General features: G+C 49.0%; 1 protein-coding gene and 1 long non-coding RNA gene across 3 annotated transcripts in view; one reads left to right on the forward strand and one right to left on the reverse strand.

The window, feature by feature from the left end:
* Window positions 1-460: 460 nt before the first annotated feature.
* Window positions 461-3,013, reverse strand: Hes1 (hes family bHLH transcription factor 1). Its single transcript, XM_027412913.2, has 4 exons — window positions 2,627-3,013; window positions 2,376-2,471; window positions 2,001-2,088; window positions 461-1,382 (listed from the first exon to the last, which is right to left on the reverse strand). The coding sequence occupies exons 1-4, from the start codon at window positions 2,732-2,734 to the stop codon at window positions 832-834; spliced, it is 843 nt and encodes a 280-aa protein (XP_027268714.1). The 5' UTR covers window positions 2,735-3,013; the 3' UTR covers window positions 461-831.
* A 1,090-nt stretch (window positions 3,014-4,103) lies between these two features.
* LOC103164170 overlaps window positions 4,104-25,161 on the forward strand; it is a 32,288-nt gene continuing 11,230 nt past the window's right edge. Inside the window, exons 1-5 of one of the 2 annotated variants that reach the window (XR_004769949.1) lie at window positions 4,108-4,164; window positions 7,646-7,711; window positions 7,868-9,025; window positions 14,094-14,464; window positions 15,483-15,711. This is a non-coding gene — a long non-coding RNA (uncharacterized LOC103164170). Of the gene's footprint in view, window positions 4,165-7,645; window positions 9,026-14,093; window positions 14,465-15,482; window positions 15,712-25,161 lie in introns of both variants that reach the window. The other variant, XR_003484890.2, reaches the window with a different exon arrangement.

Here is a 25,161-nt window from a genome sequence, read left to right on the forward strand (position 1 = left end):
TAGCTGTCCCATGGCAGAAGGAATCTGTTGACCTTTTCAGCTTGCTTGAAGAGGGTGCAGAGAGGCAGTTAAAGCTTTGTGTCGCGGGTGCTAGGGGATTCGATGCTGCACCTAAGGATGGATCCCAACATTTGAGGAGGCTTAGGTTTGTGGCTACTCCAGGGAGTTAAGTCGGAGTCGCCCTTACTGCCTCTCAGAAGGCACAAAATAGGGACTGTTTATCTTTAAACGCTTTTTCTTTTCTTTTCTTTCTTTTTGCAGTCCTTTAGCCCCATCAAATGAATTTTTCAAAAATTAGGTCTTTTTAGTTTGTGGAGTGTTGGTGAAAAAGGTTTGGTGGTTTCTGTTTGAAACGTTAATATTATATTTTAAATTCTATTTCTGGGTTCCCAGACTACATGGAATATGAATTTCAAGAGACTCTCCTTTTACAATTTTTGAAATAACCAGTTCTAAGACATAAAAGCCTTCACTCTTTTATTATACTTTCTCCAATAAACTTCCCCAAAGGAAGATATTTTAAGAGCATTTTCAAACATCTTTGGCATCACATAAAAAAGAAATCTCGTGTAAAAAACGAAATGTCATCTCAACTTTTATAATACAAAGGCGCAATCCAATATGAACATATAAAATATATACAAATGCAGTGCATGGTCAGTCACTTAATACAGCTCTCTACAAAAAGTAACTTTTTAGAAATTAAAAAAAGCAACAAAGTAGCCACCAAATTATAAAAGTCTTCTCTCCTAATATCCAAGTTCGTTTTTAGTGTCCGTCGGAAGAGAGAGGTGGGCTAGGAAATTTAGGGTGAGCAATGGCCTGAGCCCCTCAGTTCCGCCACGGCCTCCACATGGAGTCCGCAGTGAGGGAGGAACCGCTGGAAGGAGACACTGCGTTAGGACCAACCGAGGTCCCGCTGTTGCTGGTGTAGACTGGGATGACTGGGCCGCTGTGGGCGAAGGCCCCGTTGGGGATGAGGAAGGCAAATTGGCCGTCAGGAGCCGGCACCACCTGGAAACCGCCAAAAACCTTGGCAGCCTCTCCAGCCTGGCTGCCCAACTTGCAGGGTGCGCTGCCGGGAGGGGGCGCCGCGCCCCCGGGGATGGGCACGAGCGGTGGCGGCGGCGCGAACGGCGCGTGCTGGGGGCCGCCGGGTCCTGACGGGGGCGGCGGCGGCGCCTGCAAGGCGGGGTGCGGCTGCCCGGGGTAGGTCATGGCGTTGATCTGGGTCATGCAGTTGGCCAGGTGGCCCAGCAGCCGAGTGCGCACCTCGGTGTTAACGCCCTCACACGTGGACAGGAAGCGGGTCACCTCGTTCATGCACTCGCTGAAGCCGGCGCGGTACTTCCCCAACACACTCGGGTCTGTGCTGAGCGCGGCTGCAGGCCAGAAGGAGAAAGGACAGGTCACCAAACAGCCCTGGCTCCGGGGCCACTGCCTCCCGCCCTGGGAGGTCCCCGCTGAGAGCCTCCGGAACCATCTGGGGTTGGGAGGGTGGGGTAGGCTAAGAACAGCCAGCTCCTTCTCTCTAGGTTGGCGACATAAGCCAGGACACTCCCTCCATTTAAACCGATCTCAGCTCCAGATCTGCCACCTCTAGCCCCGCGCGCTACGTGACCTTGGGCAATGCCACCCAAGGCGCTTTCCAAGTCCCACTTCCCCTCCTGCGGCAGCGGTTGGACGGGTGCTAAACCAGTGACCCCTAGCTTCTATCCAGCCCCAAACCGCCTCAGTCCTAAGTCCTTTCGCCCTCACCAGCTTCCACCACAGCCAAGCCGCCCACCACCCTCTCGGCTACAACCTCTCCCTCCCTTTCCGGAGCAGTAACAACTTGGGAGTTGTGGCTATAAATAAGACCCAGACCGTGGGAACGCGGAGTGAGCCAAGGCAGTAAAATGTAGCTGAATGCCTCTCACAACCGCGGGCGGAAGTCTGGAAGAAATCACCGCGGGCCGAAAGGGACACCCGCAGAGAGGGGACGCACGCGCGGTCCTCACCGGTCATCTGCGCCCGCTGCAGGTTCCGGAGGTGCTTCACTGTCATCTCCAGAATGTCTGCCTTCTCCAGCTTGGAATGCCGGGAGCTCTACGCAGAGGAAACAAGGGAAGAAAGTGAGACCCCCCCTTGTCAACTGCCTCTTGTTCTGAAGGTCCCCAACCCCGCCCGCATGTCCCACATCCCAGGGCCCTGTGGGAGAGGCCCGAACCTCCCTCCCGCCTAGGGGAAGGCAGTGCTGGCGGGGTAAGATCCTCACACAGCAGGGGAAGAGTCAGGTTCTTTGTGCCTGAGAAATACCACTGCATTCGTAATAATAATGATAATAATAATAATAATAATAATAATAATAATAATAATATGCATTGCTCACTTACATCTTTCTTAAGTGCATCCAAAATCAGTGTTTTCAGCTGGCTCAGACTTTCGTTTATTCTTGCCCTTCGTCTCTTCTCCATGATAGGCTTTGATGACTGCAAAGGAAAAAAAAAAAAAAAAACCGGGGGTGAGGGTTGAGCTCCCATGGGATCTGCCATTTCACCCCGAGGTTTTAAGAGGGAAAAGTACGAGGAGCCCCTCCGCGCATAGCCTACGTAATAGCTTCAGAGAGACGCAGGTACTGTCTTACCTTTCTGTGCTCAGAGGCGGTCTTTGGTTTGTCCGGTGTCGTGTTGACACTGGCTGGGGTAGCAGCCACCGGGGACGAGGAATTTTTCTCCATTATATCAGCTGGCATTTTCTTTCTCTTTTTCTTTCTTCTCAATCCCCAGAGAATTTTATTTTTGGAATCCTTCACGCAAAAAATATTTTTTTGCTTATGCCCCTTTTACTTGACTTTCATAAGAAAAACTACTGAGCAGCTGAGGGTTTAGTATGTCTTAGGGCTACTTAGTGATCGGTAGCGCTATTCCAGGACCAAGGAGAGAGGTAGACGGGGGATTCCGCTGTTATCAGCACCAGCTCCAGATCCTGTGTGATCCGCAGGCCCTGGCGGCCTCTATATATATCTGGGACTGCACGCGAACGGCTCGTGTGAAACTTCCCAAACTTTCTTTCCCACAGTAACTTTCAGCCAATGGGAGGAAGAGACACGCGGCACCGCTCGTGGACTGCGCCCCCCCATTGGCCGCCAGGCACAAGGTCTGGCGGCCAATGGCGCGCGCCTGAGCCCGGGGCACCGGAGGCTACAACGTCAATCAAAAGGATTTTAACCCTTTGCTGACTCCTCTGGGCTTTGCTTTAGAAAGGACTTTTCCGCCATGGCTTTGGTATAGTCTATTTCTTTTGTGGCCAGGTCTTTGGATTTTTATTGTCTTTGCCACGTGCAATATAACTACTTTGTATAGTAAGTTCATTTGAAAAACATTTTGAGAAAATATAGGAAAAGACATAATTTAGTGATTTAAAAACCAGGGAACTCGCGCAAGGGTGTGTTACTCTAACGTCCAAAGTGAATTCTCTAATTCTGTATGCTCAGGGGAGTGAAAACTGCTCATGCAGGGGGGGAAAGCAATACCCAAACCCCCAAACTAATCACTCCCTCACCACCACCACCCCAAAAGAGAAGTGCCTTCACAGGCAGGTTTTTTGGAGCAAGATGGCTTTTGGATGTCTGCCCCTTCCCCGCCCCCCAGCTTGCTTCTCATTCCTCTCCTGGGAATGGGGCATTGGACCTCACGCTTCTCCAGGAAACAATCAGAATAATTTCCTACTGGGCAGAAAGGAAATGGAATTTCAAATGAAAAATGAACAAGAGGGGCTTTGATAGCAATGCCACAAGGGCGCGCGCTCCTTCGCCACTCTATACCTTTCTCCCCCGCAGGCTCTCGGTTGGCAGTACCGAGAGGCGGCAGGCAGGGAGCCGGCCTCTCCCCTCCTCGCCCTGCGGGCGGCCATAGGCGGCCTCTGCGCCCGGCGTGCGAGCCCTTTAAGAGCTCCACCAGCCGAGCTGCAGTTTGACATCAGCCGGCCGGCGAGGGCGCGCCTGGAGTCGGAGCACGTGCCAGGATGTTTTATTGCCGCCGCGGCTGCGGCCGGACCCAGAGGATGTGTGTGTGCGTGCGTGTGTGAGTGTGTGTGTGCGCGCGCCCCGGGGGCAGGGAGGCGGGCCGGCGGCGGGCGGCCGGGAGCGGGGGACGGCTCTAGTCCCCGGGAGAAGCCAAGAAGGTAAATAGCAGCTGCTGTGCTCGAGCCTGGGAAAACCCCGCCCCCTGCGCCTGGCCTGGGCTCATTGGCGCGCGCTGCGTGTGGGGTGTGTGTGTGTGTGTGTGTGTGTGTGTGTATGTGTGTGTGTGTGTCCGTGTGTGTCCGGGGCCCCCTCCTCCGGCCTGGGCGAGTCAGGAATCCGTGGGGGTGGAGGGTCGGGATCAGGCCCCGCGTTAGCCTCCCCCCCACCCCTCCCGCCAAGGTCAGCCCTTCCGGGTGGGGCAGCGCTCGCCCAGGGGTGGCGAGCAGGGAATTCGTGCTCCCCACCCCCAACTCCATCCCAAGCAACCCAGCCCGGACTCCGATCTTGGGGTTTGAGCGCAGCCGAAACCTCCCCGGCGACTGCGGCGGGGGAGGGACCCGGGCGGCCGCCGCGGTCACGAGATGCCTGACCGCACTTAGGAAGCGGCAGGGTCAGCCTCCTGCCTCCGCTCAGCGGCTGTGGTTACAGAGGCTTCGCGCGCCTGCCCGCTCGCCCGCCCGCCCGCCCCTTCCCGGGTCCCTCGCTGCATCCAGGAGGCCGCGGCGGACGGCGGGGAAGAGACGGGCGACTGCGTGCTGCCGGCTGGCCGGGCCGCGCGCCGGAGGAGTCGCCGCCGCCGCCGCCGGGTGCCACGTGGCGGGCGCCGGGCCGGGAGCGCCAGGGCTCTGGCGGCGGCCTCCCTGGGGGATTTGCCGCACGGCGCGGGCGGCGCGCGCTGCCCCCGGCGGCTGCCTGCCTCCCTCTTTGCCTGCCCCCGGTCGTCCGCCCCTTGCCTCCACCCGGGTGTCCCCAACCCCTTCACATTTCCCGCCGCCCTGAACTCCGGGCGGCTAGCAATCCCAGCACGTTGTTTGATCCCCGCCCCCAGCTTTTCCCGCGTCCGGGAGGCCTGGCACACAAGGCGCACACTCTCGTCCCTCCCTTTCCCCGCTCCCACCGAGATAATGTGAATGATTTCTCCAGATCTGGTCCGGGATGAGATGAAGTGGTTCGCATGACCTTGGGCAAGCCCCTCTCTCTTTTATGATGGAACGGCAGACACTGTTAAACCCGGGGATTACCATGATGAGAGATACAGTGGCCGCTCCCTTGGAGTAGTCCACCAACGGCGGAGGCGCACAGAATCAGACTTTCTGACCAATGCCTGGGGATTCTGTTTTTTCCTTTCTTTTGGGGGGCTTGGATGGTGTTCTGAGGGGCGGGGGTCATCGGAGGAGTGTCTTTGCAGTACAAAGCTACACCTGCATCATGTGTGGAACGAGACAGTGGCCTTAGCCCGCTGCCAGATACCTGTGTGGGTATGGCTGCCATCTGTAGATTTCCCAGAAGATTCCCCTGGGAGAGCCCTAAAGTGGAGCAGTAGACAGGAGTAAAATGACGTGGAGAACCCAGGAGAATTAGTCATATGTTAAGCTGTTATGGTAAAGTTACCGGTGGAGAGGATCTGTGTTTTGTACCTCAGAAAAATATGGCTGAGGCATTGGAAATATGCTGAGTCATGGACTCGGGGGAAGGGAGTGCCCGGCGCAAATCTCGGGAACCTGAGGTCTTTATTCAGGATGTGTGGAAGGGCAAGGAAGAAATTTGAGGCCACCACAAGACCTTAGACATCCTGCTTTATAAAAAAGGACTCCGAACGCCACAATAGGTTCATAGTGGGGGGAAAGACACCAGGGTTCTTAGGAAGATGACCCTGACAAGTGTCAAGGGTGGACTGCAGGACTTGGAGATCGACCACATGAGATCAGACTAGTAGAGAATGCTCCTAAGTGACACATGTAGGCTGACATGCTACCTTCTTGGTCCAGGTCACCTGGTCAGTAACCACACAGGCCGCTGACCTGAGTGAAAAGGAAGTTGGTTTGCCCTAGGTGTAATGTTCTGCCATCTCAATAGGTTCTGACCTTTTTACTTTCTAAGCTTCTTTCCTGCCTCCAGGGACAGCCCTCCCCCAGTTTGCAACAAACCTTTACCTCAGGGGGCAGACTTGCTTTATTCACACTTGTTCTCTTGCCCCTTTGGGGACGGGGGTGGTGTGTGTGTGTGTGTGTGTGTGTGTGTGTGTGTGTGTGTGTGTATGCGCGCGCGCGCGCGCGTGCGCGCGCGTGTATATTACCATGCTGGAGGGTGGGCTGTGCCCTATCTTGTTCTGAAGAAATGATAAACAATGCCTTCTTTGTTGCTCTGCAACCTGGACCAATGGGGTAGGACTCTCCCTTCTTTCATATTCTAAACAGATGGGAAAGTGGTGATGACAGAAAATTGCCGGTCACCTTTTAAGCAGTGGGATTTTCCTGTGTTTTTGAAATCCTCATGGTGAAAGGTGATGAACCTGTGGAGTTGTCCTTCTTTCTGCTGTGCCCCAGCAAACTAAAGCTCCTACTAAGTCTTTGACTTAAAAAAACAAAACAAAACAAAACAAAAAAACCTCAACAATGAAACCACAAATACATTGTCCCAGAATCTCCAGGGGACAGCTGTCCAGGGGAGCATTTTAACCCTAACCAGGTTCCCAGCCTCCTGCAATAAGGTCTGTTATGACTTTGGCTGCTGTCTGTTCTTAACCTGGCATGCCAGTTGTCCCTTCTAATATTTTTTGTCTGTTTCTATTGCCTCTCAGGCTTTAGTTCCTGGCAGGTGCGTGGAGGAGGATGAACAAGTCAGTTAGGGTCTCCCAGTGTAGCCTCCAGCAGCCCCATGGATCAAAGAGTTAACCACAATTAATTTATTGTCACTTTAGGAGTATTTACACTGGAAGAATAAGCAAGTGACTTCACATACACACTTTTAGATTGAGGGACAGAAGGCCCATGTGACCAAAAATTATGCATAAATTTGTGCCTGTGTGCTGCCCCCTCCCAATAAGATTCAAAGGCCATGACAGCCCTGACTCTTGGCTCTGCTAAGTGTCAAGAACAAGGTTGCTTTGCAAATGAACTCATAGATGAGTTTTCAGACTCTTATCCTGGTCAAATGTCAAATTGGTGCTGTCCACCCTCCCATTTGGACAGTAAACTCAAAAGCCAGAAAGATTTTTTTGAGCTTGAAAGGTTCCTAAGGAACATTTTTCGGCCACATTGCACTCCCAAAGCAGGAGGGACATGGAGAGGGGTGTTTTGAGTGGAGGTCTTTTTGCTCCCAGTGTAATGTCCATAAAGCAGAATTTGTATACTACATCGTATCCAGTAATCACAACCAGGGGCTGCTCCACTGCCTGCCCGTGTAACCCATCACCCACGAGGGTGGCTTCTCTCACCTGTTTGCTTTTAAAGCATAAAACAAATGTCTGTAGCCTAGGAGAGATTTCCCCCTTCCCCCTAGGTTTTGGGGGATGTTTTGTGGGTTTGTTTTAGAGCTAGGGAAAGGGGGGTGGTGGTGGTATTTTGCCTGAGGACTCAAAGCTTTTTTCCCCCTTTTTCCTTCGCATGACTGACTTTCTCACACTCCGATTCCCTGCAGCCTGCCAGAGACTGGGTTGTTGCCTTGCCAAGAGCTATCCTGGTAGGGTTATTGAAAGAGCTTTGAGTAAGTACACATGGGGCGGATTTCTCTCCTCCCCTTGTACCTGCCCTGCACCTGTACTGGGAGCAGCCCCACACATATCACCTGATCACAGCCCTTTCAGACTCCGTGAGAAAAATGAAGCCAGAGAGAGCAGAGACATGTTTGCCTTTCCTCCAGGGCAGCAGCCAGCTCCTTGCAGCTGGGAGTGTCCAGAGACACTGTCGACATTCCAGGCATCTGTGCCTGCATGTTTTCTGTGGGTTCCTCCTGGCGACACCACACTGGGACAAGAAGGAAGCTGGAGATCACTTTCCCTGTGGCCACTCTCCTGCTCTGGCCGTGAGCATTTGGCCTGCTGGTGACTTCAGGTTCCTTTACTGGAATCATCATCATCATCTTCTCAGATAAGAGTCTTTGACTTCTTCACAGAATTCCCAAGCAGAACTTCTCATAACCTGGACAGTCCCTGAAAAAGGAATTTGAATTTGTTCCTCTATATGCCCCTTTATGTCTAGCAGGTGTCTAATAAATATTTCTCGAATAAACAAATGCATCACTCTCTTGCCCAAGGAGGGTCCACAGCTTTCTCATCTGATCCAAAGATTCTGTGACCAGAATTGGTTTAGGCAATCCATGTCTCCTGGTAGGCACCTTCCCTCTAGACAGGGGCGGATTGGCTAGAGGATGAGCAGCAATGTAAGGCCTGGGGTGGGGTGAGCAGAGCCATTGCCCAAGCTCCCCCACTGCCTCGATGCTGTGGTCCTCTCATTGTTTTAGGGCAGGATTTACAGAGTTCCAGGCAGCAGCCAGACCCTGCATTTTAAAGTAAGGGCATTAATAACGAGTTTTAATTTCTGCAATGTCGTCTTCTTAAGCTGCTCCCTGCCCAGTGTTTAGATGGAGAAAGGGAAAAGAGGGTTGGGGAATGCTTGGAACAAACGTTTGGTTGCCATGCAAAGGCATTGGAAACAACTGCAAGGCTGCATTCCATCTTTGATAAAAATAAGTTGCCACTTCTGAACAAAAACGCCTGCTTGATGCCTGGCCAAGCCCAGCCGGTACTAGGAGAAGTCGGGTGGGGGGTGGAAAACAGGCTTTCAACATTGGCTAATAGCCTGTAATGCTCCCCCGCCCCCTAACACTCACTGGAGCCAGTGAGACCAAGGGAATGTGCACTTCCCTAATGGGCTCTGAAGGAGGATGGCTGCCAAGAAGGCCCTTCTTAGAAGGGTGGGGGTGGGGCGCCTGTGTTCTGCTCAACTCTCCTACTTGGCTGGACCACAGGGGCATGCGCTCATAGCCAGTAGCCTCACCGCAGTGTCAGGCCTCTGTGAGGTAAGCCTGCAGGCTCAGGGGTGAGGAGGGCATTCCCAGACACCATAGGATGCTACCTGGGGACACAGGGCTTGAGAGGTTCTAGCTGGGTTAATGACTAAGGCGTGTGGGGACAGGCCCAAGGCTTAAGAATGTGGGGGTGAAGCTTGGGCCCTAAAAACCCAGGCTCTGCAATTATTTGGCTTGCAAATAAGCCACTCAAATGGTGACATCAGACCAAATCTCTCTAAAAATCGAAACCAAAATAAATATAGCTACCCAGAAAAATCAATTGAGTAAAATTCAAGACTAAAAATGATGTAAATGAGGCCTGGTGGTGTAGGTCTGTGAATCCCCCTGAGGCCAGGAGATTGCAAGGTCAAGACCTGCCTGAGCTACAGAGTTCAAGGCCGGCCTTAGTAACTGAGTGAGATCCTGTCTCAAAAAGTAGAGGGCTGGGGATATAGCTTGTTGTTACCAGGTTTTGTCTAGCATATATGAGGCCCTGTGTTCAACTCCCAGTACTGCATCAGTGAGTGTGTGTGTGTGTGGTGTAAGAAACAGATGAATATCCAATATATTTTCAATCTCCTCCGCTCCTCTCTGCCCTCCAATTATCTCAGATTATAGGAAGGCATGGGCTGGAGACAACAGTGGAAAGAGATTCTTCACTCATGTAACGGAGAGGAAACTGAGGCCTAGGGGAAATGGTTTGTACAAGTCTGGTTGCTTTCCTGAAGAGGGAGTAGCAAAACCTGGGCCTTACTCAGGCGCTACCCATCTAGAAACTCTCCCCACTATCTCTTGAGGAGAAGGACATTTTCAAACCATCTCTATGAACCCGAGGATTGATTTTCCAATCGAGGAAGAGGAGGCCCCGCTGGTACATACCCTGGGTTGCCTGAAGCATGGCTCCTTTACCAGGCATTCCTCAGAGTTTTCTGTACTATGATTTGCCCAGGTTTGCTCACCATTCTGTATTCTCTGAAATGGGAAGAATCTTGACTTCACAGTTCCAGGAGACAGGAAAGTTTTGTAGGGGCCCCCAGAACAGGCCGGCTGCCCCCTCCCAGTCATCTGAGCTAAGCCAAGCCACATGGCCTTCTTTCTTATGGCTAATCTGTTTTGCTCCAAAAGGAAGATTGGAGAGAGAGTAGCTCTGTCTCCTGAGTCTGAATCCTCAGATGCTGTTTTCATCTCAGGAGCAGAAAACGTGACATTAGGAATGCCCGTGAAGAGGTTAGAACACAGAGACCTTGCTTGAACTTTGGGCCAATGTCACATCTATCAGAGGGACTGGCAAGACAAATACTGGATTTCCCAAGTGGTTGAGAGATGGTGCTTGTGTGTGAACTATCTCGTTTCCTTTGAGATGTTGAGCTTAGAGACCAGCCCAGGAAGCGGTCCTGGGTGTCTTCTACAGTCTTCCTCAAAAGGCCTCAGAAAATGGCACCAGCTTTGCCACTGAGGTCCCTGGAAGAATTTTGGAACATGTGCCATTTCTCAGTGGTTAATCACTCTGTCCTGTTTGGTGTGTGGAGCAATAGACATAGATCAGGTCTCATAGAATGGAAAGGGTTTTACACAGTGACAGGGAATGGGGGCAGAGATGGTATCCTGGAGTTAGTCTTGGGGGAAGAGGCCCCAGAGAGGTGGAGGGGTGGTTCAGAACAAAGGGGAAGCAAAACCTCACTTTGATCTGTCACCCCTCTACACCACGTGGGCATGGTGGAGTCTGTTTTGGATCCCCTTAGCCTTACTCAGTGTGTGGACATTAGGTAAAGTGGGAGCAGAGTTCTTCCTTTTGTGGGAGCTATAGGCCAAGCTTGGCTGCAATCCTAGAGGGCCCATGGGAAGTGAGCTCTCTGGAAACATGCTGGTGCCTGCCAGGCTGGCCTGATCTCACAGAAGGCCTCTTGATCAAGTATGTTGCTGGCTCCTGGAGGAGGTTGCCAGGCAATGTGTGTCTCACACAAATATCCAGCCCGGCCTTAATCTCAACAGGCTCCCACAGTCACATGGGGACCAAGTACTCAAGTTCAAGTGAGAGCCTGGATGATCTGTATCCTCCTCATCTACTCCCGAAGTCTTGCCATTGGACAGTCATAGACTTAGTGTCTGGGATGGTTCGTCACCTGGGTGGAAGGGTATTGTTCCTGATGGTTTGTTTTGTGTCAAATAAAACATGTTAACTGTGCTTGGATAATACAGTGAGGGCTAAATTTTTCCCATTTCCAACTAGTTGCTTAATTCTGCACAACAAATATTTTGGATCACCGAGTATGTGGGAGGCAGGGTCACACACCACCTCCTTAACAGTCACTTCTACCTCTGCCCACTGTCCAAATGTTATTCATTGGTGTGGCATGGTGACACTCCGGGTTTCTATTTTGCTCACTGTCCAAATGTTATTCATTAGCATGGCCTGGTGAAGCTCTGGGCTTCTATTTAAAAAAATGTCCCCTCTACATCCTACATTTTCTTACTGGACATTCATTTTATTATTTATTTACTTAATTACCTTTTGTGGGTCCAGTGATTGGAACCAAGGCCTTTGTGCATGCTAGGCAAGCATTCTTCTGTTGGGCTGTATCCTAAGCGATACCTCACATTCTTCACCTCTCTCTCTCTCTCCCTCCCTCCCTCTCCCTCCCTCCCTCCCTCCCTCCCTCCCTCCCTCCTTCTCTCTCTCTCTCTCTCTCTCTCTCTTCTCTCTCTCTCCTCTCTCTCTCTCTCTCTCGATTGTTTTGAGACAGGGGTTCCCTGTGTATCCCTGTCTGTCCTGAAACTTGCTTTGTAGACCAGGCTGGCCTCAAACTCACAGAGATCCACCTGCCTCTGCCTCCCGAGTGCTGGGATTAAAGGCGTGCGCCACCACCTCCTGGCTTCTTCATCTTTCTTAATTCTCTAATAAACAAGCTGTTTGAGAAGTACCTGCTGCAGAATAGGCACCCTGGTATCTGAATAATGAACACTGGATGAACTCAGACTTAAGGAAACAAGTTTTAGGTGTAGTCAAGGAATCCTCAGGCCAACCATATTCTTCAAACCTTTAACTACTTAGTAAAAGGCTTATTTTTTGACCACACCTTTTTGATCACCTATGGGCAGCCAGCACCCTCCTGGCTTCTCCTCTAGAGGAATCTGTGTCTGTCCATATTTTCCCAGGCCTATCTTTATTGATGGTTATTAAACACACACCACCACATGGCAATGTGCAAGTACAAAGCAATTCCCAGGGTAAGGTACGTGGGAAGAAGCGAGATACTGCACTCCCAAACAATTCTCCTGCAATCGCAGCCTGCCATATCTATGTAAAGTTAATAAGTAAGATCTGGGCAGGCAGGTCCCATCATTGCAAAGCAGATAGAAAGGGTAAAAGTGCCAGTGGGTAGGCTGTGCATCCTCCTGGGAGGCTGGAAAAGAATGAGGAGGACACCTGGGACAGGTGAACCCGGTGGGCCCTCACCCAGGCCATGCACAAGCTCAACAAATACCTGGGAAGTGGGGCCCTACTTCCTGCTTCCTCTGCCCTCCAGCTTCTTTTTCAAGACAGGTTCTCTAGGAAGATTCTGCTGCGGAGCCAAGAAGTAACTAGTAATCATATTCAGACACCCTGGGTTAAGTGTGGCTGCAGCACACAAACACCTGTTTTTATAGAGCACCCCAACACACCTGTGGTTTTATGAGGTTGATTGATAAAGGGGGCTGTAAAGTCACAGGGGCAATGTCCTGCTATTTAAATAGAGCCTTCCTCTGGGAGTGGCAAGTGATCTCCAGCTGAGATTTGACTGACTTGATGATTACTTGCATTAGGAATGTTGAGCATAGAGCCATATGTGTGCTCAGAAAAAGTGGGATAGCAGACTTGGGAGCCAGACTGCTTGAGTTCAAAAGTTGCAGCTTAATTCAATTGCTAGCTGTGTGACATAGTAATTCAGGCCTTCGATTTTCTTACTATTAAAGAAAGTTATATATAAAACATATATGTGAATATATATTAGCATGTATTAATATATGTATGTATGTATACATATAGGCATATGTATATCTGATACTTAAAATAACTTATAAACACAATGTACATATTTAGATGCTTTTATTTTTCTTATATGTGTATCTCTGGTACGTAAGTACTTTCATTAATACAAAAACACATACGCTGGCCTGGCCGTGGTGTCACACACCTTCAATCCCAACCCTCAGGAGGCAGAGGTAGGTGGATCTCTGAATTTGAGGCCAGCTTGGTCTACAAAGTGAGTTCCAGGACAGCCAGGGCTTCACAGAGAAACCTTGCCTCGGAAAACAAAACAAAACAAAACAAACAAACAAACAAAAGCATTCACATGTTGTTAATATTGAATGGAAAAGCACTGTAATGAGCTGGACCATGCATGTATTTATCAAACCGGAAAATTCAACCTGGCTAAATGAATCGCAGCTCTGAGGCCAGGAGGAAGCTTTAAAGATCACCTGACTTACTTCCTATTGCAGGGAGGAGGGTCTTCCTGCCCATGCCTTTGGCTAGCCTTTACTTGCTGGCAGAAAGGGCATGGAGCTCGAGTTCATTGCAGTGAGCCCCAGATTCACAGAGAGGAACCATCTGAATGGAGCCAAGGACATCAGAAAGGATGTGGGTGGGCCTGGCCTGGGGCTGTGGGATGCCCCTTTCCCACCCTGCCAGGCTCAAGGAGACCCAGGGCTCTAGAGGGATACTCAAACAAGCAAACACACTCTCTCTCCTCTCTCTCTCTCTGTCTCTCTCTTTCTCTCGGTCTCTGTCTCTCTCTGTCTCTCTGTTTCTCTCTCTCTCTCTCTCTCTCTCTCTCTCTCTCTCTCTCTCTCTCTCTCTCTCTCTCACACACACACACACACACACACACCACACACACACACACACACACACAAGCAGGCCCGAGCTTCTGAGACCTTTCTGGCTGGCTCCTCCATCTAATTTATGGCCTCGCTGGCAAGAGACACTGCTGTTGGTAGGTAGTGCATGAGACTGGCATAGCTTGGGACACATGGCTGTCTGTTTCTGTGGCCTCTGACTGTATGTACTAAATTGTTCATTCACCTGTTTGTTCAGCCATGCAGATGCCTTCTGAGGGAAAGTGAGACACGGTTCCTGTTTGACACCCGTGGGAAGTGATGCTCTCGATCCAGCATCCGTCAAGGATCCAGCTCCGGTTTTTTTCATTTATTTGTGATAGGGCCTCTTGAAGCCCAAACTGGCCTTGGACTCCAAATCCTTCTCCTCTTCAAATGCTGGGGTTGCAGGCCCATGACCCCATGTCACGCTGGAGCCCCAGTTTTTATCCAAGAGGGTTTCATTCAGCACACATAGGACATGGGAAAGGGACGGAGAGGCTCAATGACAGCTGTGTTTTCCCATGTTTCACTGGACTTGGTTTCACCTTGGATAGAGTCAGTGCGCCCAGGACATCCCCCTCACCACTGGTTAGTTTGCTCCCTGGGGTGGCTACAGCATAGTAATCCTACCACGGACACTTGTATCTACCAGCGCTGGCTGGGAAGGTCCATTTTCCTTCGGTGTGTGAATATTAAGAAGGCAGGTGCTACATGCAAATCTCAGGCCATTATTCAGTGGCTGGGGAAGCCTCAAAGAAGGAACACTTTCCCACCTGACATGTGCCCTGTGAGCCTTGAACTCAACAAGTCCTGAATGGTTAAGAAAGTGCAACTATTTTCTGAACAGGTCAACGACAAAGTTTATGCTTTGTTAATTTCATAAAAAAAAATAGACAAGAAAGACATGGAAAATGGCTCCTTTGCTTGTGTAGTCATCTATGTACCTATTTAATGATTAATACTAGCTTGTGGGCTATTGTTTGATGTGGCCTCTGCTGGTTTGAACAGGAGAATACTGATTCACTCTTTAGGCATTTAGGAATCACAAGTGTTTACCTTGAGACAATAAAGAAGAGGCAGGGTACAATAACACCCACATATGCCAAGTGCTTTGACTAAAAACTGGTAATAACATAGAATCTTAGAACAATGTTGTGTAGAATGACCCAGACTCGGGGTCTTGAGTATTATAGATTTTCCCCTTTCACTCGCTGATAGATTTGAGGTAAATTTTCACCCGTTCCCATGGCTTGTGCATTCATCATCTCTTGCCTGCTGTCTGCAAGAGATTCTAGTCTCTCTTTTTTTTTTTCCTGTGTGTTTTATGTATACAAGTGTGTGCATGTGCATGTAGAGGCCAAAGGTCATTGTTGGGTGTTTTTTAGACAGGGTCTGTCACTGGACCTCCAGCACACCGATTCAGCGAGAGCTAGACTGGCTGACCACTGAGCTTCTGGGACCTTTCAGTCTCTGCTTCCCAGTGCTGGGGTTATAATGGAGATTATAATAGGGACACCAGCTCAGGTCTGCATGCTTGCATAGCAGCCACTTTACATACTGAGCCACCTCTCCAGGCTTCATGGGGGATCTCTTGTCTTTATTCCAGGGAGGCTCCAGGAAAAAAATCCGTGTGGAAAGGTGGAAGTCAGACAGAAAGTGGGGCTGAAAAGGACACTTGGTCTAAGAGAGCACACATAGGACATGGGAAAGGGATGGAGAGGCTCATTCTTGATGAAGAGTCAAGGTACAAAGTGGGAGAGGCATGGATTTCAACCGTGTGCTGTGGAAAGAGACATCCCATGAACACCCAGGGAGCAGCTTTTTGCAATGAGCAGGTACATGGGTAGGGCTGTGTCTGCATGCTCTAGAACCCTCTGATGGTACACGTGAACAAGCAAGGGAGAGTACAGGAAGGTATGGTGGCCCAGTGTTTGACTACCCAAGCAAATGGTGCACATAGGGTGCTTTATTAGACGTGTGTGTGTGAGTGTGTGTGTGTGTGTGTGTGTGTGTGTGTGTGTGTGTGTGTGTGTGTATGTTTCAGTGCTGGGAATAAAACCTAGAACCTTTGGCATGCTAAGAACAGGTTCTACCACTGGGCCACACACTTGCAATCTGCTTTGGCTTTTTTTTTATTTTAATGTATAAGCCTATTTCAGCTTATTTATTATTATAATATTTTATGTGTATGAGTGTTTTGTCTGAATATGTGTCTGTATGCTACTTGGGTATCTGTTGCCCTTGGATTCCCTAGGACTAGAGTTACAGACAGTTAGCTGCCATGTGGGTGCTGGGAATTGAATCTGGGTCCTCTGGAAGAGCAGTCAGTGAGCCATCTCTCCAGCCCCTGTTTCATATTTTTAAAGGATCTCTTTGGTTACTCTAAAGTAGACAGAGATGGAGGCAAGGAGACCACATAAGACACAGTGGCGTTAGTCTAGGTCAGAGGTATAGATGGCCTGGACCAGAATGGTAGCCAGAAAGGAACTGAACTGGGACGTACTAGGAAAGTAAAGTGACCATGACTGGCCAGATGTGTGTCTTCCATCCTCCTCATGGTGTGAGGCTGTAGGAAGGCTTGTTACCACTCCCAGCCTCAGCTCTATTGCCGCTCATTGAAACCTAACATGATCTGTACGCTTTGGATAATACTCCACACAGATCATAGTTCCTTTAATATAAAATCCATATCTCTGCCTCTCCCTCTGCCCAACCCTTCAAGTAAAATGCAATTTCCGAGTTTCGCTTGTTGTGACACTTTGTACCCTGGACAGGGGTAGGTGGGGAGGAGAGACCATGTAGCCTGTGACGAAAAGATAGATGGTTTAATTTAAAATAAATGCACATTTTCAGAAATTTTCAGTATACAAAAGCATGAATTGTGGGAAATGGCTCTTCAGCAGGATGGTGGTGCCTCATGCTTTTGATACCAGCACTCAGGAGGCAGAGGCAGGTGGATCTCTGAGTTCAAGGCCTGCCTGGACTACAGATCAAGTTCCATTGACAACCAGAGATACACAGAGAAACCCTGTCTCGAAAAACAAAACAAAAAACAAGAGAAAGACAGAAAGAAAGAAAGAAAGAAAGAAAGAAAGAAAGAAAGACAAGCGGCCCTACTGCCTGTGGCTTTATGCTATAGTCTTCCTTTCCCTCATAGGCCCATCGAGGGATTGCTGTGGGCAGTTGTAGAAGATAAACCGAGGAGCTGTGAAACTTAGTTCCCAGCTCCACATGAGTTCCCACGCAGAACAGCTAGCTGTCTCGTGGGCTACCTGGCATTTCTACTGCCATCCTTGGCTCTGACCATCTAGTGGTGCCACACCACAAGAGCGGAACTGGAATATTTGCTGTCTCCCTGCTTGGCTTGGGTCTGTGATCCCAGAGAGAAACTAACTTCTCATTGAGATTCCCCAGGTTGGCTGTTGTCTCCTTACTCCCTCAAAATCAGCTGGCTGGAAAAAAAAAAAAAAAAAGCACATACCCCAAAGCTCCTTGGGCCCTGGAGGCATGTGAGAGAGCAGGTGTGGAGGAGGCCAGTGCTGAGGAAAAATTCAGGGGAACTTTGTCATGCCTCCTGCTCCTCTGCACACCTGACAACCTGCAGCGCTCACCTGAAAGGCAGTACCCCCTCCACCTTTCCCGTGGGAATTCAGTGCAGCCACTGTAACCCCTGAACTCTGGGCCACTGCCAGCAGCTCTCAAGCCTTTCTCTTGTGCGATCACAGTGACATGATGTCATTTTTATTGAGGCAAGATTAGATTTTTTTTTTTTTTTAAAAACCAACATTTCAGAAGTGTGTTTCACATGATCTCTGGTCCTTGCTTAAGAACACAGAACTGTCAGTTTCAATTGGCTTCAGCTTTTATCACCAAAAGAAGCTTGGGAGAGAGAGAGAGAGAGAGAGAGAGAGAGAGAGAGAGAGAGAGAGAGAGAGAGAGATATTGATCACCAGTCTATGTCGCCATCATGATTAAGAAGATGTCAGGAATCTAGGGACCTGCCCAATAATGCATGATGGCCAACAGACTGAAGAGTTCTTGTGCCATTGCCAGAGAGAGATGCAACCTAGGGCCAGTCACTGCACTCCCCAGAGTGTCACAGAGGCTGCTGACCTGCTGGGACATGGCAAAACTAACTCAGAAGCATTTTGAATTCTATTTTAAAAATTATTCTCCTGCCAGGCAATGGTAGTGGTGCATACCTTTAGTCCCAGCACTCAGGAGGCAGAGGCAGGTGGATCTCTGTGAGTTCGAGACCAGCCTGGTCTACAGGATGAGTTCTAAGACCCAGAATTACACAGAAAAATCCTGTCTCAAAAAGCCAGAACAAAACAAAAATGGCATGAGAGCCTCATAGTAGAGACATTGTTTACATATTATGACCATTTAACTAAGGAGCCACCTCCTGATCACTAATAGTCTGAATTCCACGTACCCTGAGGAGAGAGAGAGAGAGAGAGAGAGAGAGAGAGAGAGAGAGAGAGAGAGAGAGTGTGTGTGTGTGTGTGTGTGTGTGTGTGTGTGTGTGTGTGTGTGTGTGTTGGGGGAGTATGTGTGCCATCATTCTACATGGCAGCTGGCATGTTATAGGAGTGCCAGCAGGGTTTGTTGAATGAATGTTGAGCAAGACCCTAATTTATAGCCATTGAAACAGGGTCAAGAGTAAAGTGATAAGCCCCAAGTCTGCTAGTCATTAGCAGAGCCTCACCTTGAGCTCAGATGTCCTGAATACACACATCAGTGTCATGAATCCCCAGGGACCACCCTCTGGAGATTTCTCCCCAACTGTCAGGAAAGGGGCTCCACAGTCTCCTCGCATGGACTCTGTAAGATCACTTTGTGATCTTGACTTTTTCTTTCTCTCTTCTGGAGAGAGACTGTCAGTAACTATGGGAGTAGCTTAGCAGGCTTTGTCAGGGTAGCAGAGCCTGCTTTAGAGTGCCTGTCTAAGCCAGGAAAAACCCTGGAAGTCCCTTCCCAGCCTCCTGGGACCGGCAATGGAGTGGACAGAATTACAAGGCATGCTCTGGGCTTAGGTTGGATCCACTGAGGCAGTGTTGGGGGCAGAGAGGGAGTAGGAGGGAAGGGTAGTTGGCCTGGCTGCAAGGGGAAAATCTGGGAGCATGGATATCTATTTTTAACATTCATTAACTTAAAAAATATTTAATGTGTATGGGTGCATATTTTTGTGTGCATAGTATGTATGTTTGGTACCCAAGGAGGCTAGAAGATGGTGTCAGATCCTGTGATACTGTAGTTACAGATGGCTGTGAGCTTCCATGTGGGTACTGAAACTGAACCCTGCTCCTCTGGAAGAGCAGCAGTGCTGTTAACTGCTGAGGCATCTCTCCAGCCCTGTGTAAAAAAAAAATACATTTTGTATATATGTGTATGTGTGCACACATGTGTATGCCACAACTCATGTATGGAGAGTAGAGGGCAACTTGAAAAAGTTACTTCACTCCTTTTACTGTGTGGACAGAACTTGGGTCCTAACAAAGCTTGTCAACGAGTGCTGGGCACTAGAGTGATGGCTCCACAGTTAAGAGCACTGGCTGTTCTTCCAGAGGACTGGGTTCAATTCCCAGCACCCACATGGTAGCTCATAACTGTCTGTAACTCCGGCTCCAGGGGATCTGATACCTTCACACCAATGCATATAAAGTAAGGTTAAATAAATTATTAGAAATATATAAAAAGGGCCAGGCTGTGGTGGTGCACGCCTTTCATTCCAGCACTCAGGAGGCAGAGACAGGCAGATCTCTGTGAGTTTGAGGCCAGCCTGGTCTATGAAGTGAGTTCCAGGACAGCCAGAGCTGTTATACAGAGAAACCCTGTCTCAGAAAACAACAAAAACACAACAACAACAAAAACCAAGTGTCTTTTATCTGTGGAGCCATCTTGCTGTGCCCTCAACACCCACCTTCTTTTCTGTTACCCAAAGAATATGTGTGGCGAGCTTTACTGAGGCAAAGAGAGAGGACCTGGGTTCTAGACCTGCCCCTGCCCGTCCTCTCACCTAGTACGTCTCTGGTAAGGGAGACACTGCCAGGAGTGGTAGAAACTGGTAGACTCAACTTGACAGGGCTGAGGAATGTCTAGAAGATTGGTAAAGCACCTATCTTGGGGTGCTTATAGCACACCTCCGAGGATGTCTGTGATTCGTTTCCAGAGACAATCAGATCGTGGGGGTTCTGACCTAGTGAGTGGATTAACATGATGGCATTATTGACAGAGGATGGAGGTAGGAGGTAGGACCTATTTAGCTGCATTAGGTCACTGAGGGTGTGTGACACTGGCCCAGTAGTGAACCCTTTTTTCTCAGCTTCCTGGCTGCCATGGTGTCACACCTTTCCTACCACAATGGGCCAAATCTTCTGAAACTGAGCCCAAGTAAATCTTTGCTCTTCTAAATTGTTTTCTCAGGTGTTTTGGTCACAGTGACTCAAAAGTGCCTAATACAGTAGTCTAGTGTTTCTCTTTTAGCCACACCTGGAGGAGTCGCCTCCTGGCCAGCGTGGGAGAGGGCCCGCAGGTGCTGCTGAACGGAAGCTGCTCTTGCAAGCCCTCTCACTTCCTAACAACCTTTGGCTAATCACTCATTGCATATAACTTCATAGGCTTTCGGTGTGAGGGACTGAAACCGTGGCTTTGCACATGCTAGGCAAATGCTTTACCGTTGTGTTGCATCACCAAGCCCGAGCCTCACTGATTTTCATGTTGAAAATGAAAATGCCCAATTAAGATACTCTCAGATAAACCAACAAACAAAACCCCCAAACCAACCAACCAACCAACCAACCAAACAAACAAACAAACAAACAAAAACCACTCTGCAGCTTGAGGGCCCTCCCTTCTGCTGTCCTGACTTTAGGGCAGGCAATATGCCATTCACCATGTAGTGTGTTGTTCTTTAATCACTAGGAATTTGTTTTTCTCCTTGCTGAGGTTTATTGCACCATAAACTCATCTATGAATACATGGGATATAGTACAATGGAGGTTTGGGACAGAGTACCTGGCCCCAAATTGCCTAGACGGCACTTGCATTCAGTAGGATAAAGAATTCCAAAATGACTGCCTTCTAATATCCCCCCTGCCCCAGTAGCGGAGGTCACATCTTGCCTGTCCTGCCCACAACTGGGGTATCTAACTTAGTAAATCATTCTGGAAGAACAAATGGATGAGTGCCTTGCTCCTCTCTTGGGAAGGCAGAGTTAGCTTTGCTCATGGGAAAGGATGATGGGAGTTGTCTGGAGCCCGGACGTGCTGTTTTCTCTTGATCTGATTATAGCTGTGGTGTTGAATTGTGTCCCCTACAATGTTCTTCATTCCGTACCCTCTGTACCTCAGAATGGCCTTACTTGGAAACAGTCATTGCAGATGTAATTAGTTAAGGTAATAACCCAAATGAAATGGAGTGGTCCCTTAAACAATAGGACTGCTGTCACAAAGCTAGTAGACACCTATGCTCAAGGAGAGGGTATCAAGGGAGAAGGACATGGTGAAGGACTACTAATTAGACAGGCTCCCTTGGAAGCCATCTTGGAAGCGCATCCTATGACAATGGAGGCAGAAGCTGGAGCCTGACCACACATTGCTGGTTACTGACAGAGAGGAAGACGCCATCTGGATTCTCCCTGTGAGGGTACAAGCAGAGGGCAGCCCTGTTCACACCTTGGTTTTGGACTTCCATCCTCGGGACCTTTGAGACATGGTTCTGTTACTTTAAGACAGTTTGAGGCCCTTCACAACAGCTATGAGCAAATACCATATTCCTGCCCCTAACGACTTAACTGTTCTCTTAACCTTTATGAAATATTAAAAATATTAACCTTTATGAAAAATACTTTTTGTGCAGTAATTATAGTATCTTATGGAGATATTTCATGTTTTTAATCATTTTAAATCATTGCATATTGATCATTGGCATACAACTGGAAGTAAAATAAGCATATGAAGTCTAAACCATCTTCTCCTCAGAAACAGAAAAGCAATCTCTAACAATACCCCCAGTGATTTTTGTTGTTGTTTGTTTGTTTGTGCTAGGGATTGAACTCTGGGCTGCACTAGGCAAGTGCTCTACCATGGAGCTATATCACCAGCATTCTCCTAACCCACTAATCTCTTAAATTTTTTGGTGTGTGTGTGTGTGTGTGTGTGTGTGTGTGTGTGTGTGTGTGTTTGTGTGTGTGTGTGTGCACTCACTAAGGCCAGAGGTGGTTACCATGTGGTTTCTACCACTCTGTCTTATTTCTTTTGAGGTCTGGTCTCTCTCTGAACCTGGAGTTTGCAAGATTTTTTTTTTTTTTCTTGACTATTTCCATCCCTGCTCACCATCCCCACCCCAATTCTTCTAGTTCTAATCCAGTGACTTCACCTTCCTTGATTTGGGGTTATAGGCATTGTATCAACCATTCCTGGCTTGCTGAAAGGGTGCTGGTATCTGAACTCCACTTCTCCTGAGTGAATAGCAAGCACTCTTCACCGCTGAGTCATCTCTCTAGACCCCACCTATTCTTTCCTTGGTTTGTTTGTTTGGGAGACAGAATCTCATCATGCCTGGCCTGGGGCCTGCTGTGTAGACCAGGCTGGCCTTAAATCCTTACAGATGTCTCAGCTTCCAAAGTGCTGGGATTAGAGGCCAGTGTGCCACCGCTCCCAGTTCCCACAAACCTTTTTAAAAGAAAAGGGTGTGGAGCTGCACATCTTTAAATTGAACACTCAGGAGGCAGAGGCAGCAGGATCTCTGTGAGTTCACCTGGTCTACATAAAGAATTCAAGGTGAGCCAGGATTACATAGAGAGACCCTGTCTAAATTAAAACAATAACAACAACAACAAAAGACCAACACCAGCACACAAAAAATAAGTTATGAGAACTGGCGGCTTCCTTAGTTGTCTGCAGAGGATGGGGGTGAGATGGGGTTGGGGTTGACTTCTCCTCAGGGACCCAGGCTTGGCTGAGTCCCATAGAACTCAGAATCCTCTTTCCCTACAGAAGTGGTATCTGTGGCCTCTGAACGCATTTCTTGTGTGCTGTTCCACCAGCCCATTCTCCTGGGGGCAGGTTTCCAGCACCAGTTCTCCTTGGGTGCCCTTGATCAAACCCACAGTCCACCAGCCTGGAAGCAGGTTGCTCTCTCTCCCTCCCCAGGGAGATTCAGGAATTTGGAGGACCAGCCTTGTTTCTGGTTATTGAATAACTGGCAGGGCATCAGATGTCAGGGCTGAGAAAACAGAAGGGCCTACCTGTCGTACCACATGACCTCATAGCCCGAGCTGTTCTCAGGGTGTCGGCTTCCACTGTTTGTCAGTGCCTCTTTCATCACAAGCACAGTTTACATCATGCTGTGTTAAACACCTATCCTGCCCATTGCCACTCTGCTAATGTCAGGGATGGCAGCAGTTTAAGGGGCTGACTAAGCCCAGGGGAAGCTTTGCTTCTTTTCAGACTTGAGAAGGGAAAATGTGAACTGAGAAAAAATGAACAGGCCTGTTGCATCTGAATCCCACACTTAGCAGCACTAACTTCCCTACCTGGATCTCCAGTCCAAGGCTTCCCTGAAGAGAAGAGCAAACCATCTGTCTGTCCCTGTCCCCTCAAGACCTCCACCCGGCCACCTGCAGCCAAGGACTGTGCTTTCAGCAGAGCAGCCACACTCACAGATGGCTTTGGACCACATCTCTGTCCCTTAGCCCATGCTGCCCAGAGGCACTTTTCATAGTGCGTCCTGAGGATGACACTGAAGGCTGATCTCTGCCCTCCGTACTTAGATGTGCATCTCCATACGTATAAACATGCATGCCACCTCCAAAACATAAGTACAATTCTAAAGAGATTACAGGGGTAAAGTAGTTAGTGTCTGGCTGTTGGGAAAACCCATTGGTTTCCATTAATTCTTAGATCTCAGTAAAAAGGCAAGAAAGCTGGGGAGAAATGGCAGCGTACTACTGGATATGGCAGCTCCTGCCTGTAATTCAGCACAGAGAATCTTGAACTTGAGGCCAGCCTGGGCACATGGAAAGAGTCAGGTCTCATAAACCTAAGGCCTGGGAATGTAGGTTAATGGCAGAGCACTTACCTAGCCAATTCAAAGCCCCTGGTTCAACCCCCAGCACTGTAGGAGAAAAAAGAAAAAGAAGGAAAAAAAAAAAAGGAAGAGAAAGGGCAATGAGAGCAAGGTCACCCCCACACCAAACTGAGCATGTGTTTGTAGTTAGAGTTGGAAGAGATGAAATTTGGGGTTCCCTTGCCAGACATTCATTGCTTCAACAGTTCCTGGGGTTATTTGAGTGAATAAGACAGACCCAACCCCTCCCTGCACCATGGCATTTGTACTCTCTAAGGGAAGTGATTCCAGTGAGTGGACAGATTGCAGTGAAGTTTGGCGTTAATTCTCTCTTGGTTTCTTTGTGTCCTTAGTGACTGCACCTAGCCCAGGCTGGATGGCTTGTCGATGCTGAGATATCGGTGTTGCCTTCACAGACAATCATGTACAGAAGCATCAGATTGCTTGGATGTGTTTAGACTGTGTTAACCTCAAAAGGGAGGCTGAAAACAAAAGGAAAATGCAAATCCTTAGTCAGAGTCGAGGGAGAATCAGCCAATAAGCAACTTGCAAACGGGTTGGTATAATGATTCAGATGGCAGTCGTCAAGGCCACAGGGGATTGTGGAGGCACGTATGGTACAGGAAGAGATACTGTTGCCATGTGAAGGAGCAGGGCAGTGGACAGAAGCCATCAAGGAACAAGGTTCCAATGGACCTTGAAGTACATACAAGGGTGTTCCTGGTCTACCAGGACTTCTCAGTTCTAAAGTTCAATTCTGTTTGATTCATCCAAACCAGCTAGACAGATCATCACATCACCTAATCAAACGAGCTAGACAGACATGGATCATCATGTCACTTCACCCAGTCACCCATTGTTCAATGATGGGTGACAAGTTATAGTCAAGATGGTAAATAGGACTAAATAGTCTGTCTGTCTACCAGGTGTGGTGGCAGACGCCTTTAATCCCAGGTGTGGATCTCTTGTGAGTTCCAGGACAGCCAGAGCTGCATAGTGAGACCCTGTCTGAAACCAAACAACCAAACAAACGAGTCTGAATCTCCTTCAGAGAGTTCACACCTGAACTGATATGGCCTGAAATGTCCAGTCACTTCCAGAGTCTTTGCACTAATCATAGTGTATTCAGATAGACTTGAGTGTCTGAGCAAGGTGGCAAGGTGGCAACCAAATAGTTGCCAGCACTATTGTCATTCAGGGTGGAGCATGAAGCA

Source organism: Cricetulus griseus, chromosome 4 (assembly GCF_003668045.3).
Source record: "Cricetulus griseus strain 17A/GY chromosome 4, alternate assembly CriGri-PICRH-1.0, whole genome shotgun sequence".
Lineage (NCBI taxonomy): Eukaryota > Metazoa > Chordata > Mammalia > Rodentia > Cricetidae > Cricetulus > Cricetulus griseus.

Excerpts from the sequence above, each read along its gene's own strand:
- Hes1 (XM_027412913.2), bottom strand. The coding sequence starts at position 2,734 with ATGCCAGCTGATATAATGGAGAAAAATTCCTCGTCCCCGGTGGCTGCT. Across the intron at positions 2,472-2,626 it reads CCGCCTCTGAGCACAGAAAG|TCATCAAAGCCTATCATGGA; the intron begins GTAAGACAGTAC and ends TTTCCTTTGCAG. Across the intron at positions 2,089-2,375 it reads TGGATGCACTTAAGAAAGAT|AGCTCCCGGCATTCCAAGCT; the intron begins GTAAGTGAGCAA and ends TCCTCTGCGTAG.